This window comes from Pristiophorus japonicus, chromosome 14 (genome assembly GCF_044704955.1).
Source record: "Pristiophorus japonicus isolate sPriJap1 chromosome 14, sPriJap1.hap1, whole genome shotgun sequence".
In the NCBI taxonomy this organism is placed as follows: domain Eukaryota; kingdom Metazoa; phylum Chordata; class Chondrichthyes; family Pristiophoridae; genus Pristiophorus; species Pristiophorus japonicus.
Window position 1 is genome coordinate 179,252,203 of NC_091990.1, and position 15,227 is coordinate 179,267,429.

General features: G+C 44.7%; 1 protein-coding gene across 4 annotated transcripts in view; it reads left to right on the forward strand.

The window, feature by feature from the left end:
- The window catches only part of plekha7b (pleckstrin homology domain containing, family A member 7b), a 612,799-nt gene extending 601,382 nt beyond the window's left edge, over positions 1-11,417 (forward strand). For all 4 annotated transcript variants that reach the window (XM_070899897.1, XM_070899898.1, XM_070899899.1 and 1 more), the window contains 2 exons: positions 218-313; positions 10,477-11,417. In XM_070899897.1, coding sequence (XP_070755998.1) covers positions 218-300 — 83 coding nt within the window. In that variant the 3' untranslated portion in view covers positions 301-313; positions 10,477-11,417. The remainder of the gene's footprint in view (positions 1-217; positions 314-10,476) is intronic.
- Positions 11,418-15,227: the final 3,810 nt, after the last annotated feature.

Here is a 15,227-nt window from a genome sequence, read left to right on the forward strand (position 1 = left end):
TTATTCTTTACATAAATGTTGATTACAGCTGTGTGATTGTTGCATGTGGACAGAATGTCATGAAAATAAATAATAACCTATCAAAGCACAGTCAGAGATAATGAAGAATTAACATTACATACTGGCTGGCTGAGATCGTAAAGTTGCCATTGTCTTGTTGTTAACTCTTGTCTTTAACAATTTGTGCCCTTGTCTCTCTGTATGTGATCCCTTCCAGCTCAACAGCAAGTCCATCCGTCTGCTGCACCTTCCCCTCCTCAATCCCCACTTAGCAATGGATTCCACTACACATTTGTCTAAGCAAAGCTGCAAAGTAAGAACTAACAGCTTTTTGAAATGATTCTTCTGCTTTAACTAGTCTCATGTCTTGATTACAATCTTAGTTTTACGCAGTGCACTAATCCTGTAACTCCTTCAATAAAATTATTTGATGTTTGAGGTTCAGCCAAAAAAGAGAAATACAGAGCAGAATATCACATTATGGACAGTATCATCAACTGTTTGTTGTTTCTTATTCAAGGAATACTCAGCAGTTAATGTTAAGGTCAGCAACCACAAAGGTTTTTTTATGGATTGAATGTAAAAAGAATGTTAACTTGGCCCTAAGTTTTTAGCTTCAAAAATATTCTATAAATTCATTGTGAAGTTTTGCCACACAATACTTGTATGTGACAGTCATGGCTCTGTAGGTAGCACTCTCGCCTCTGAGTCAGAACAACAACAACTTGTATTTGTATAGCACCTTTAACTAGTGAAACATCCCACGGCGCTTCACAGGAGTTTTGTGAGATTAAACAAATTGACACGGGGCCGCATAAGTAGAAATTAGTGTGCAGGTGACCAAAAGTTTGGTCAAAGAGGTTGGTTTTAAGGAGCATCTTGAAGGAGGAAAATGAGGTAGAGAGGCGGAGAGGTTTAGGCAGGGAGTTCCAGAGCTTGGGGCCGGGGCCTCGGCAACAGAAGGCACGGGCACCGATGGTTGAGTGATTATAATCAGGGATGCTCAAGAGGGCAGAATTGGGAGTGCAGACATTTCGGGGTGGGGGGGGTGGTGGAGGGGTCTTGGGGGCTGGAGGAGATTACAGTCGATAGGGAGGGGCGAGGCCATGGAGGGATTTGAAAATAAGGTTGAGAATTTTGAAATTGAGGCATTGCTGAACCGGAAGCCAATGTAGGTCAGCGAGCACGGAGGTGATGAGCGAACGGGACTTGGTACAAGTTAGGACATGGGCAGCTGAGTTTTGGATCACCTCTAGTTTATGCAGTGTAGAATGTGGGAGGCCAGCCAGGAGTGTGTTGGAATAGTCAAGTTTAGAGGTAACACTGGCATGGATGAGGGCTTCAGCAGCAGATGAGCTGAGGCAAGGGCGGAGACAGGCGATGTTACGGAGGTGGAAATAGGCAGAAATGTGGTCAAATGCTCATTTCAGGGTCAAATATGACACCGAGGTTGCAAACAATCTAGTTCAGCCTCAGACAGAATTTGGGGAGAGGGATAGAGTCAGTGGCTAGGGAACGGCGTTTGTGGCGAGGACTGAAAACAATGGCTTTGGTCTTCCCAATATTTAATTGGAGAAAATTTCTGCTCATCTACAACTGGATGTTGGACAAGCAGTCTGACAATTTAGGAACCGTGGAGGGGTTGAGAGAAATGGTATTGAGGTAGAGCTGGGTATCATCAGCGTACATATCGAAACTAAGGCTATGTTTTCGGATGATGTCGCCAAGGGGCAACATGTAGATGAGAAATGGGAGGGGGCCAAGGATAGATCCTTGGGGGATACCAGAGGTAATGATGCAGGAAGATAAGCCGTTTCAGGTTATTCTCTGGCTACGGTTAGATAGATAAGAATGGAACCAGGCGAGTGCAGTCCCATCCAGCTGGATGACGGCGGAGAGGCGTTGGAGAAGGATAGAGTGGTCAACCGTGTCAACGGCTGCAGACAAGTCAAGAAGGATGAGGAGGGATAGTTTGCCTTTGTCACAGTCACAAAGGATGTCATGTGTGACTTTGATGAGAGCCGTTTTGGTTCTGTGGCAGGGTGGAAGCCAGATTGGAGCGATTCAAATATGGAATTGCGGGAAAGATGGGCACGAATTTGGGAGGTGGCAGCACGATTAAGGACTTTGGAGAAGAAAGGGAGGTTGGAGATGGGTTGGTAGTTTGCAATGACTGGGATCGAGGATTGATTTTTTGAGGAGAGAGGTGATGACGGCAGATTTGAGGGAGAGAGGGGGACAGAACTTGAGGAGAGCGAACCATTAACAATGTCGGCTAACATGGGAGCCAGAAAAGGAAGTTGGGTGGCCAGCAGTGTAGTGGGAATAGGATCAAGGGAGCAGGGTGTGGGTCTCATGGAAAGGATAAACTCGGAGAGGTCATGAGGGGAGATCGGAGAGAGACTGGAGAAAGATGTGAGTTCAGGGCTAGGGCAGGGGGGGGGTTCCTTGGAGGAAGTTTGGGCCGGTGGGCTAGGGGAAGGAAGGGACGGCCAAATGGATGGTTTCAACCTTAGAGACAAAGTCGTCCATGAGCTCCTCAAACTTATTGTGGGAAGTGGGGTTGGAGACTGGGGAGTGGGGTTTAAAAAGATGGATGGCAGTGGAGAATAGAAGCCGGGGTTTATCTTTACATTCGAAAATGATTCTGGAAGAGTGAGTGATTTTGGCAGACGAGATCAGGACCCGATAGTGCTCTATGAGGTCCAGCCAGATCTGGCGATGAATGGCTAAGCCAGTTGTCCGCCGTATCCATTCAAGTTTGTGTCCCTTGGCTTAAGGGAGCAAAGACCGTACTGGGGGAACAGCCAGGGTGAGAGAGAGTAATTGTTTTAACAGGGACTGGGGCATCAAAGCTGGTGGTGAGGGTGTGATTGAGCAGATCGGTAGCTGCAGAAACGTCATGGTGACTGGAGGGCCAAAAGGATGGACAGTTGGGAGTTGATAAGTGCAGTTGTAGAGTTTTTTTTCCAGGGACGGACACAGAAGGATGTAAGGTTGAGGGAGATGGAAGGGGGTTGTGTGGGTGGAGAGCGATACAAAGAAGTGGTCAGAGATGGCCTTATCTGCAATTGACACGATGGGTGTCGCGAGGCCACGAGAGGTGGCAATGCCGTTGGGCTAGCCGTGAATATGGGTTGGGGAGTTTACATGGAGGGAGAGATTGAGGAAAGATAGGAGGCTAGTGAACTCAGAGCAGAGAGAGCATGATGAATTGCGATGAAAGTTGAAATCACTAAGGAAACAGAAACATTGAAAATAGGTACAGGAATAGGCCATTCGGCCCGTCGAGCCTTGCACCACCATTCAATATGATCATGGCTGATCATGCAACTTCAGTACCCCATTCCTGCTTTTTCTCCATACTCCTTGATCCCTTTAGCCATGAGGGCCATATCTAAGGATGAGAAGTCGTTCGGTGCAAAGGCAGAGGGAGGAAAGTAGTGAAGAAATATCAGTAATAAAATCTTTATGGTACTTGGGTGTGTGATAGAGAACGAGAATAATAATTGAGGGGTGAGAGGGGGGAATAGGGTGAGTTGCTCAAAGGGGGAGAAAGTGCCGGAGGAGTAAGGGTACAGACCAAGATGTGATTTGCTGATAGCCTCACCGCCAGCATGGCGTCTGAGCGGGGCAAGTGTGGTGGAAGGTGTAGCCCAGCGGAGAGGCTTGATTTAAGGGAAAGATGTCTTCGCTTCTCAACCAGGTTCCGTCAGGGCCATGATGTTGTGCAATCATCCACAATAAGCTCATGGATGGGAAGGATCTTGTTCACAAGCAAACTGACTTTCTGGAGAGAGATGCGGAGAGGGTCGGTGATGGCTGCCCCTCTGATGTGTCAACAAGATCAGCGCTGGGCGAGGGGTGAGTTGGACGGGGAGGAGATTGGCAAGATTAGCCCCCAGTGGGCACGCTGGGCGGGAGAGTAGGAATGGACAGTTGGGGTTGCTGCTCGTAAAGAGGCAGCGATGAGTGCCTCGATGGGCTCTAACCCTAACTGCCAATTTGAAAATTTCAGTGGTGCAAAAATGTAATTTAATCAGTGTAAGTGGTTGTCTTGCCCTGCTTGATCCAAGCTTCTTACATTAGCTTATTGTCTATGGCTCTCACCAGCTCTGTGCTGATTTAGTTAATTGGAACCCCAGTTAACCTATATTATGAAGCAGGCACAAGAGCTGGTGCTCTTTTAATTGCATAATATTTTTACCAGTAAACATTTCCTACTTGTTCACTCTGCCACAAAAATAGGAAACATACATTAAAACACCGGCTTTGTGTTTTCTGTTTCCAGTTGCCACTGGACAGTAAAGCTACTGTGCTTCAAACACCTCTAGCTTCTGCTTTGCTGGAATACTCTGCTCCATTCCCCTCCTAACTGCTTTGCTCCCTGGTACATCTTATTTCCTTCCCCCTTTAATTCCCTCTGGACCTCGCACCCGAGGGGACATCAGCAGGGAGACAGCCTACTCCAAAAGCTCTGCCAGGGTCCCGACAGACCAAATGAGAATAGCACAAGATGACTTGTCCGCTGAGTTCTTCCTCTCTCCCTGTGAGAGAGTGCTTTTTTTTTTATTGTGATTTAGACCCATTTTGTTGGGAGGCGGGGAGAATATTTTTTCTTTAAACATGGTGTCATGTATGTACATTCTGTTTGTAGCCACCAGATGGCGTCATTGTTGGAGGCCACTGAGCAGCACGCACATGGTGCTGCTCTGGTATAAAAGGCCAGCCAATTTGAGAGTCAGGCACTTTTTGGGCCTAAATAAAGCAGAGCCAAGGTTGTACCTTGCTTAGTTAAATAGTACTCAGTTTGAACCGTTATTGCATACATAACACATGTAGAGTGAGCCAATGAACAAATATGGTAGCACTCATACTCTGTGTCAGCAACCCACAACAGGTAAATACATAATAACATGTAAAATGCAGGAAAAACAATAAGCTAAGAACAGCTAAATAAGTGGAGAAAACACCACATGCCCACTAAAGCTTCCTTCACCAGTACCTTTACTCAACCATCATGACATCCACTTGTATTTTGAATAATACCCATGTGTTTGCCTCTATCATTCTGATCCTTTGCTACGTTCTTGGCCTACTTTCAAGCAACTGGGTTTACCTTATCTATACCATTTAATATTTTATACATGTTGAAATTCCGTCCCCAACTTAAATGCTGCTTGATTAACTGTTGGACTTCTCTAATCTTTACACTTGGGATCAGTCTAGCTGATCTTCTCTGTAAATTTTTTAATGTTGGTGTGTATTTTTTTTTTGTATGGTATAATAACCGAAACTGAACACCATATGATAAGCAACTTTCCTGCTAAGCCGTGTGACCGTGGTCTGGAGGTCCCGTGCAGGCTGCTCACTGGTTTCTACAGGGAATAAATCATGCATGCGTGAAATCAAGCCTGTCCCACACAATTGCGAAACCTTGTGCATCATAATATATACACTTCAACCCTCCTGAAACCATGTGATCACCTGGCAGAGGCAAAAAAAAACAGATAAAAACCAAGACCAATTTGGAGAAAGAAATCTGGGAAATTCCTCTCCGACCCCTCTCGGCGATCAAAACTAGTCCAGGAGATCACTCTGGCCCTGAATTCCCTGCAGTACCTACCTCTGAAAGAGGAGATCTCTGCCCCAGTCAGAAACAAGTCCCGCTCTCGCTTGAAGAAATTCACCGACTCAGCTCACCACTGCACGAGACAGCAGCATGTTTCAGTGGTCCATTATTCTCTGGGAAAAGTACCGCCTCCTGACATCTAACCGACATCTAGCCTTATATATCTTACATTTGTGGCCCCTGGTCCTCCCTAACCTATGTAATTAAAACAAACTGTCAACTGGAACACTACCTATTCCCTTCATTATCTTCTAAACCTCAATCAAATTCCCTCTAATCCTGCACTTCTCTAAAGTGTAGAATCCCAACACTTTTACCCTATCTTGAGAACTTTTTATTATTCCTTCATGGGATGTGGGCAAGACCAGCATTTATTGCCCTTGAGAAGGTGGTTATGAGCATTCTTGAACCGCTGCAGTCCATGTGGTGAAGGTACTCCCACAGTGCTGTTAAGGAGGGAGTTCCAGGATTTTGACCCAGCAACTATGAAGGAGCAGCAATATATTTCCAAGTTAGGATGGTGTGTAACTTGGAAGCAAACTTGCAGGTGATGGTGTTCCCATGTGCCTGCTGCCCTTGTCCTAGGTGGTAGAGATCGTGGGTTTGGGAGGTGCTGCCGAAGAAGTCTTGGCCAGTTGATGCAGCGCATCTTGTCGGTAGTACACACTGCAGCCATGGTACACCGGTGGTGGAGGGAGGGAATGTTGAAGGTGGTGGGTAGGGTGCCAATCAAGCGGGCTACTTTGCCCTGGATGATGTCGAGCTTGTGTGTTCTTGGAACTGCACTCATCCAGGCAAGTGGAGAGTATTCCATCACACTCCTAACTTGTGCCTTGTAGATGGTGGGAAGACTTTGGGGAGTCAGGAGGTAAGACACTTGCTGCAGAATACCAGCCCCAATCAGCTCCTGTGGCCACAGTATTTATGTGGCTAGTCCAGTTAAGTTTCTGGTCAATGGTGACGCCAAGGATGTTGATGGTGGGGGATTCAGCGATGGTAATGCTGTTGAATGTCAAGGGTCAGTGGTTAGACTCTGGCTTGTTGGAGATAGTCATTGCTTAAAACTTGTGTGGTGTGAATGTTACTTGCCACTTATCAGCCCAAGCCCAAATGTTGTCCAGGTCTTGCTGCATGCGAGCATGGACTGCTTTATTAACTGAGGAGTTGCGAATTGCACTAAACACCGTGCAGTCATCAGCGAACATCCCCACTTCTGACCTTATGCTGGAGGGATGGTTATTGATGAAGCAGCTGAAGATGATTGGGCCTAGGACACTGCCCTGAGGAACTCCTGCAGCGATATCCTGGGGCTGTGATGAAAGACTTTAGACTTTGAATGAGTCAACTGGCCCTCCTCTGCACCCTCTTCAAAGCCTCAAAATCAGCCATGTGAGGAGGCCAAAACTGGATGCAGTATTCTAAGTGCAGTCTGACTAAAGTCTTGTACAAGGACAAATAGTACGCCTCGTCTTATATTTAATTATCCTGTGCATACACCCCAACACCCTATTTGCTCCAGCTATCACTTCACGGCATTGCTCATGTACCTTTAAGGATGTGTGCATTAGAATACCCAAATCTCTCTCTATCTCCACCTTCTTTAATGCTTTTCCCTGAAGGGTGTATGAATGTTGAGCATTTGCCCTGCCCACATGCATAACACTGCATTTATCTAAATTATGCATCACTTTCCAGAAATAGCCCAATCTCCCAACACATTTGGATCTGCCTGAAGCAGACGATCATCATCTACAGTCCTAATACTCACACAGATCTTGGTATCATTCACAGATTGTGCCCCCAATACCTACAGCCAGATCATTTAATAAATTAATAAAGAGCAACGGTCCCAACACTAATCCCTGCGGCACATCACTGGTGAGCGGTCTCCAAAACAGATCCAAATCCATCTATAATTACGTTTTGCCTACATCCTGCCAGCACCAGTTCTCAAATCCAGCTCATTATATTACCACTAATACCAGAGGCTTTGATCTTATAGAGAGGCCTCTTGTGCGACACCTTATCAAAAGCTTTTTGGAAGTCTAAGTCAACAGTGTCCACTGGACTTCCCTCATCCACCTACTTTGTAACTTCTTCAAAAAATATAATTAGTTTTGTAAGACATGACCTCGTTTTTATGAAGCCATGTTGGGTGTGCCTTATATGTCCCTCCCTATCCAATTAGTCATATATTGCATCCCCAATGATTCCCTCAAGCATCGTACTTATTATCGATGTTAAATTCATGGGCCTATAGTTATCTGGCTCTGTCTTGTCACCTTTTTTTAAAGATGGGGACTACACTAGCCCCTTCCAGTCTGTAAGAATCATTCTAGAGTACAGTGAGCTACTAAAAATACAGGCTAGTGGCTCACACAACTCGTGTCCCATCTCCCCGAGTCCCTCGGGTGGATACCATCTGGCCTGGCTGCTCTATCGATTTTCAAGTTCTTAATTCTTTCTAAGTTAAAGGGACCACGCACTTTAAAAAAAAAATTAGAGGGAACATTGATGTGTGGCCTCACCATTTAATGTTCATCCTGGACTTAAAGAAACAGGAAAGAAAGTCCAATATCATCACATATTTCAGAGGCAATGTCTCCATGAAAAGTTGTTTTGATTTGGAGACAGATCAGAAACAGAAGAGTCATATGTCATTTTTAGAATGAGACATACGCAGGTGAACCAATGCATTTTGAATCAGATTCCATCATTGTGCTGTAATTTTGATAAACAAGCAAAGTAAATATTTGCCAGATAAGTTAGTTTTAATCATGTAGATGGTGTCCCTCTAAGTATTCAGAAACCAAATTGAGTTCTTCAAAGCATCTAGGTGTGTCTAATCACTGCAGTGAAGAGGGAAGTGTAACCCAGCCAAGTTACTACTCTTTAAATGATACATAGGATCATTCATGATTTGAAGTTTGTGTAGTCAATAGTTTGGTTGTTATTTTTGTGTTTAAGGTAAAGTTCAGTAACAGTGCCATCTAGTGATTATGAACAAAATAACATCGCAACAAATCTCTTTCTATATATAGTATTCTATATAATATATTTTATATATAAATATAAATATATATATATATATATATAATAATTATATATACATACATACTAGAGTTAATTATTTCTCTTAATTGAAACTGGGCAGCTCTTACTAAGTCTTAAAAAGCGTTCTAGGGTAAAGCTGTTGAAATCTGAGTTCATGAAAAGGTCTCATATGGCAGCTATTAAAGGGAACTTCAGGTCATTGGGAGATCAGCCTACGAGTGACGAGTGTTAAGAAATTATAACCAGATATTACTTTTATATTAAACAGACAATGTTTTTACCAATCATTATAGATCATAATTGCAGAGTTTAGATTAATAGAAACCATAAACGTTATAGTAGATGGTTAAATGGCCAGAATAAAATGGCAAAATTTGTTGCATTTTACAAAATATTTCTATTATAATACTTCTCTGAATATTTATCGTGTTACACTCTTATGTTAATATCAAAATCTTAAACTGTGATACTGTTATATCGGCCTTGCACATTGTTGTTCAGGAGTACAATATACATACCGGAAAGGTGCTCAGGTTGATTGCAGGTCTCTGCTGAAGAAATGCAACGACTATTTATCAGAGAGTGGAGAGCGCCAGTTCCCACTGTCACAGGAGCATCCAGTCGTGCCCTGGTAGCTGCCCCCAAAAGGAAGTGGAGTGTGGGAAATTACACTCCGCTTCCATTGAGGGGGGGTAAGGCCAATTCTGCGGCGGGAGCAGGACTTCCACGCTGGGGGCTAAAATTCCCGGCCCCAGAAGGTTACCGCCCCCAAGATGGGAGCCTGTGCGGGGAGGCAGAGGAAAGATGAGGGAAGGCGGGGGATGGAGGGGAGAGTGGTGGAGGTGGAGGGGGGGGAGAAACCCAGGGTGGGGGATAGGAGGGGCCACATTGCAGCAGAGGTCTGGGGGGGTGAAGTGTGTTGGAGGGGCGGGCCTGGGGGCTCTGTGCCTCGGTGCGGGGAGTGTTCGGAGTGGGGTGGACGGGTTGACTGCGCAGATGGCGGTTGGTGGATGTGGTGTGGTTGGCGTCGCGGGGGAGTGGCTCCGGGGTGGCCTGGGGCTGGGGGCTCGACATCCGGGGGTGTTCGGCATTTGGGAAGGATTCTGACGGGATGGGGCGGGTTGGGTGCGGGGTGAGTGGATGGGTCCGGAGCCGGGGGGGTGGGGGGGGGGGGCATGCTCTTGGGATGGGGGGTGGGCTGTTTGGGGCTGGGATTGGGAGAGACTTCTTCACTCGGGGAGTTGTTGGTCTGTGGGATGCCCTGCCGCGGAGAGTTGTTGATGCCAGTTCATTGGTTGTGTTCGGGAGGGAGTTGGATGTGGTCCTTGCGGCTGGGGGGGTCGGGGGGGGAGTGGAGGGAGCGTGGGGGGGCGGGGGGAGGTGCTGGGGTGGGTGATCAGCCATGATCTTGTTGAATGGCGGTGCAGGCTCGATGGGCCGAATGTCCTACTCCTGCACCTATTCTCTATGTTTCTATGTTTCTATTGCTACTCTAGGCTAGGAAATGCAAAAATCTGCCTGGGTTCCTACTGCTGATGGTCATTTGGATCAGGGGTTGAACAGTGGAAATGCGGGGATGGCTTGATATTTTGCAGTTTCGCTTCATTACCTTTTGGAGATCAGGAAGTTATTCATGCAGAACTTTTTCTCAGGAGATTAAGTGGGTGGAGTAGAGACCTTGTACTTTGATCTGTGAAAGGTTGATGGGCTGAGCATATCTTTTTAATGAACTTTAAGAGAATGAAAAGGTGACACTCACTTAAGAATTCTTTCTGTTCTTCCCAAACTAGCCAAAGCCTTGGCTGAACACTAATCGCATGAGAGGAAGCAAGCATTGAACAAGGAAAGAAAATTGCAAGAAACCTGCAAAGCTGATCTGATGGAGAGCAACACTGTATTGCAGTTAACTGTACTAACCAGACAGAAATGAAAGTAATTTTCTCACTTATCTTTTTGTACTAAAACAAAACAAAGACAATTTTTCTTTAGTAGACATTGAAGCTGGATTGTAATGACACTGAATTATTGGATTGAGTATTTAAAAGGGAAGCTATTTTTCTAAAACCTAAAGCATACAGAAACCATCACGGTGAAAATTTGGTGACTCACATATTGGAAAATGAAGTTTTTTCTTCGCACAGAAGAAATGTGTGCAGTAGGTTTAATTATTTTTAAACATATATATGGTATTGCACTTTTTTTATAAATATATATATATATATATACACACACACACATACCATGAAAAGCTGATTTGCTGCATTTTAGATTATGAATGTGTTGAAACAAATTTATACAAAACATGCGATTGTTCAGAGCAGTTTTGCAGTGTTTGTGAAATGTGTTTAATTTTATTAGCCTGTTTTCAGCTGTAATATTTTATTGTATTCCAATGGTGACTATAAATACTGCAAAAGAAAAAGGACCAATTCCCTGGTCCTCTCGTAATTTACATTAAAATACTGATCTATTTTTGAATTTGAAATTAAAATGTGATATTCCTACCTTTTTTGGATCAATTTTAAAATGAATTTATTTTGTCTGAATTGAGCACTGCCAGAATGAACTTTATTGCCAAAACCAAATGGATTCTATTGTCATTTCTGCATGGACATTTGCAAAGTGAAAAGCACAGCGAAAAGATTATTTTGAAAGACATAAAGAGGGAGTATAGAAACATTTTTGAAATCTGCAGGAAAAAAAGTTGCATACATGTAAATATTAAAAAAAATTCAACTGCAAGATATTGTGTTTTATTTCATAATACTGAATGAATATATGCATAAATTTGACTTGATAGTACAGAGTCTGTTTTAATGAGGTAGGAGTTCATCTTGTGGCTCAGTAGCCAAGGTATCACCCGCTTTAGTGGTGCGCCATACAAAGCAAGAAACTCACAGCCCTGTGCTAAGTTCCCTGATCTCAACAGTTAGCATTAGTTTGCATCAGTGCTTCGGAACAAGGAGAGGGTTGGAAAAATCCAACCTGTTTTACCCATCCTGATCCCTATCTAGTGACATTGTTGGAAAGTGGGTATACATGGACACGATCAAATAGTCTCCATCTCTTAGTGTCCAGGCTCATATATAGAATGGTGAAGTACTCGAGAGCTGTCAGTGCCCCGATACTGTTCTCTAATATGAGCCACTGCCTTCAGGAAAGGAGGGTAGAAAATGGGAGACAAAAATATATGGTGGGAGAATGCTTTGTAAGAAGTAAGTACCTAAGGGTAGACCCTCTAAGCATAGTCGATGTAGTATTTAGCAGTACAAATTTATGGAACATAACTGACAGAAGCTGTATGACAGAAACTATACTTTTTTTATTCAGTTAAGTTATCAATGATGCACCCGTGCAAGTGCCCTAATCTTATGCCATGAAATTCGAGGGACACCGGGAACATCTGTCATTCACCATATACAAAATTTTGCCCATCACTGGTGGACTGTCTCGGTGATGAGCCAGAGCTGAATGGCTTCTACACACAGAACAAAGGGAGAGGAGAAACTGCAGGATGAATCAGCCTGTGCAATTCTTTCATATCTCTAAGCAGTGGGGTACACCATCCTGATCACTATTATGCGGCATTGTTGGAAAATGTGTATGGCCCATCTGGATTACTGCGTTCAGTTTTGGACACCGCACCTCAGGAAAGATATATTGGCCTTGGAAGGGATTTACAGCGCAGATTTACCAAAATGATACGAGGGCTTAAAGAGATAAATTATGAGGGTAGGTTGCATGAATTTGGCTTGTACTCCCTTGACTTTAGACAGTTGAAGGATGATCTAATCAGGGTATTTAAAATGATTAAGGGATTTGATAGGGTAGATACACAGAGACTATTTCCTCTGGGGTGAGAATGCAGAGCAAAATAAAATTAACCAGATCATTTGGACGTGAAGCAGGAAGCACATATTCACACACGGTATAATGGAGATTTGGAACAAGCTCCCTCAATAAGCTGTGAATGCTGGAACAATTGAATTGTATTTAAGACTGAGTTTGATAGACTTTTGTTAAGAAAGGGTATCCAGGAATAAGAATAACACATGACAGAAATACATATTCAGTACTCAATGATATACTGGTAATAATATGGGGTATGCTATCTCTGTGTCGCATGCTGCAAAATAAATCTATTTCTTGCAGTATGTATTATGTAAGCATCAGCTTGGCTCATTTGGTGACACACTTGCCTCTGGGTCAGGAGTTTGTGGGCTTGACTGCCACAGCAGGATTTGAAAGAATAATCTAGACTGACAGTGCTGCATTGTTGGAAGTGCATCTTTCACGAAAACAAAGTCCCATCTGGCAGCTCTGATAATTCAAGTGGACGTGAATGATCCCACTATAGTCCGCATTGTGACTCACGGAGGAGCTCTTCAGTCACTGGGAGGAGACGATGGAGGAGCATTTTTGCAATGATTTTCCCTGCGGCAGACAGCAGGAGAACTCCTCCCTAATTACCGCAGTCAGATTTGTCACCTTTCTTAAAGATGGTCACGATTACGGTGTTTCTCAGATCCCTTGGCATGCTCTCCTCCTTCCAGATAAGAGATGAGATTGTGGATTCGTGCTGAGTATATCACCGCCATGTTTTAGTACTTTGGCAGGGATTCCATCTGCTCCTGAGGCCTTGTATTTTAGTTGTCAGATGGCTGTTTCAACCTCATGCCGGGCTGGGATTATGCTGAGATGGTGGTGGGTAGCATGCTGTGCGATGGAGTCAAGAGTCTTGGTTGAGGAGATCCTCGATGTGCTCCTTCCAGCGGGCACTGACTGCCTCTCTGTCCTGGTTGAGCACCTCTCCACTCTTGGCTCTCAGTGGAATAGGACCTTGAGTGCTTGGGCTGTAGGTGGTCGTGATTGCACTAAAAAATCCATGTACATGTGATTATCAGCTAGTTGATGTATCTCCTGCGCTTTGGCCACCCACCATCTGTTCTTTAGGTCACGAGTTTTTTGTTGGACCTCGGCCATCAGTTGCTGGTAGATCTGTTTTCTTTCGCTCGAGTTGTGGTGTTTCCAGTTCAAAAATGTCTTGCGTTTGTGGTTTATTAGCTCCTGGATCTCCTGGTCGAGTCTTGGTGTTTTCTGGTAAAGTAACCAAGAGTCTCTTCACAGGTGTTAATTATGGTGGATCAAGATCCATGATGAGACCTTGGATATCTTGGGAGCCTACTATCAGCAAGGACATAGGAGCAGGAGTAGGCCATTCGGCCCTTCGAGTCTGCACCGCCATTCAATATGATCATCGCTGATCCTCTACCTCAACACCATATTCCCACTTTTTCCCCATACCCCTTGATGCCTTTTGTTTCTAGAAATCTATCTCCCTCTTAAATATATTCAGTGACTTGGCCTCCACAGCATTCTGTGGTAGAGAATTCCACAGGTTCACCACCCTCTGAGTGAAAAAATTTCTCCTCATCTCGGTCCTAAATTTCCTACCCCGTATCCTGTGACCCCTTGTTCTAGACTTCCCAGCCAGGGGAAACATCCTCCCTGCATGCAGTCTGCAGACATCGATGACTAAGTCCAACACCGCCTTCAGTGTGCCAGTGCAGCCTTCGGCCACCTGAGGAAAAGAGTGTTCGAAGACCAGGATCTCAAATCCGGCACAAAGCTCATGGTCTACAGAACAGTAATGATACCCGCCCTCCTATATGCTTCAGAGAAATGGACTGTATACAGTAGGCACCTGAACGCACTGGAGAAGTAACACCAATGCTACCTACACAAAATCCTGCAAATTCATTGGCAGGATAGGCACACCAATGTCAGCGTTCTCTCTCAGGTCGACGTCTCCAGCATCGAAGCATTGGCCACACTCGATCAGCTTCGATGGGCGGGCCACATTGTCTGCATGCCCGATACTAGAATCCCGAAACAAGCACCCTACTCCGAGCTACATCATGTAAGGGGAGCCCCAGGAAGGCAGAGAAAACGCTTCAAGGACACCCTCAAAGCCTCCTTGACAGGATGTAACATCCCCACCGACTCAAAGTGGAGGTGAAGCATCCAAGAAGGTGCCAAACATTTCAAGTCTCTTCACTGGGATCACGCGGAAGCCAAGTACAAACGGCGGAAGAGCGAATGACAACCCAAGCATCCCATCCAGCCGTCCTTCCAACCACCATCTGCCCCACCTGTGACAGGGACTGTAGATCCTGCATTGGACTCATCAGTCACCTTAGAACTTATTTTAATGTGGAAGCAAGTCATCCTCGACTCTGGGGGACTGCATAAGAGAAGGCAGTTTTCTGGCCAACATTGCTCCTTCAACCAACATCATAAAAACAGATTAATGGATCATTCATCCCATTGCTTATTGTGGGACATTGCTGTTATAGAATGATTGCCACATTTGCCTGCATATTGAGGTCACTGCACTGTGTGAAGTGCTCTGAGACAATTGAACGTTATAAGATGCTATATCAATGAACTTTTATATAGGGACTGAACTTAGATTTCAGTCCTATTATTCATTCTCAGGATGTTGACATCGCTGGCAAGGCCAGCATTTATTGCCCATCCC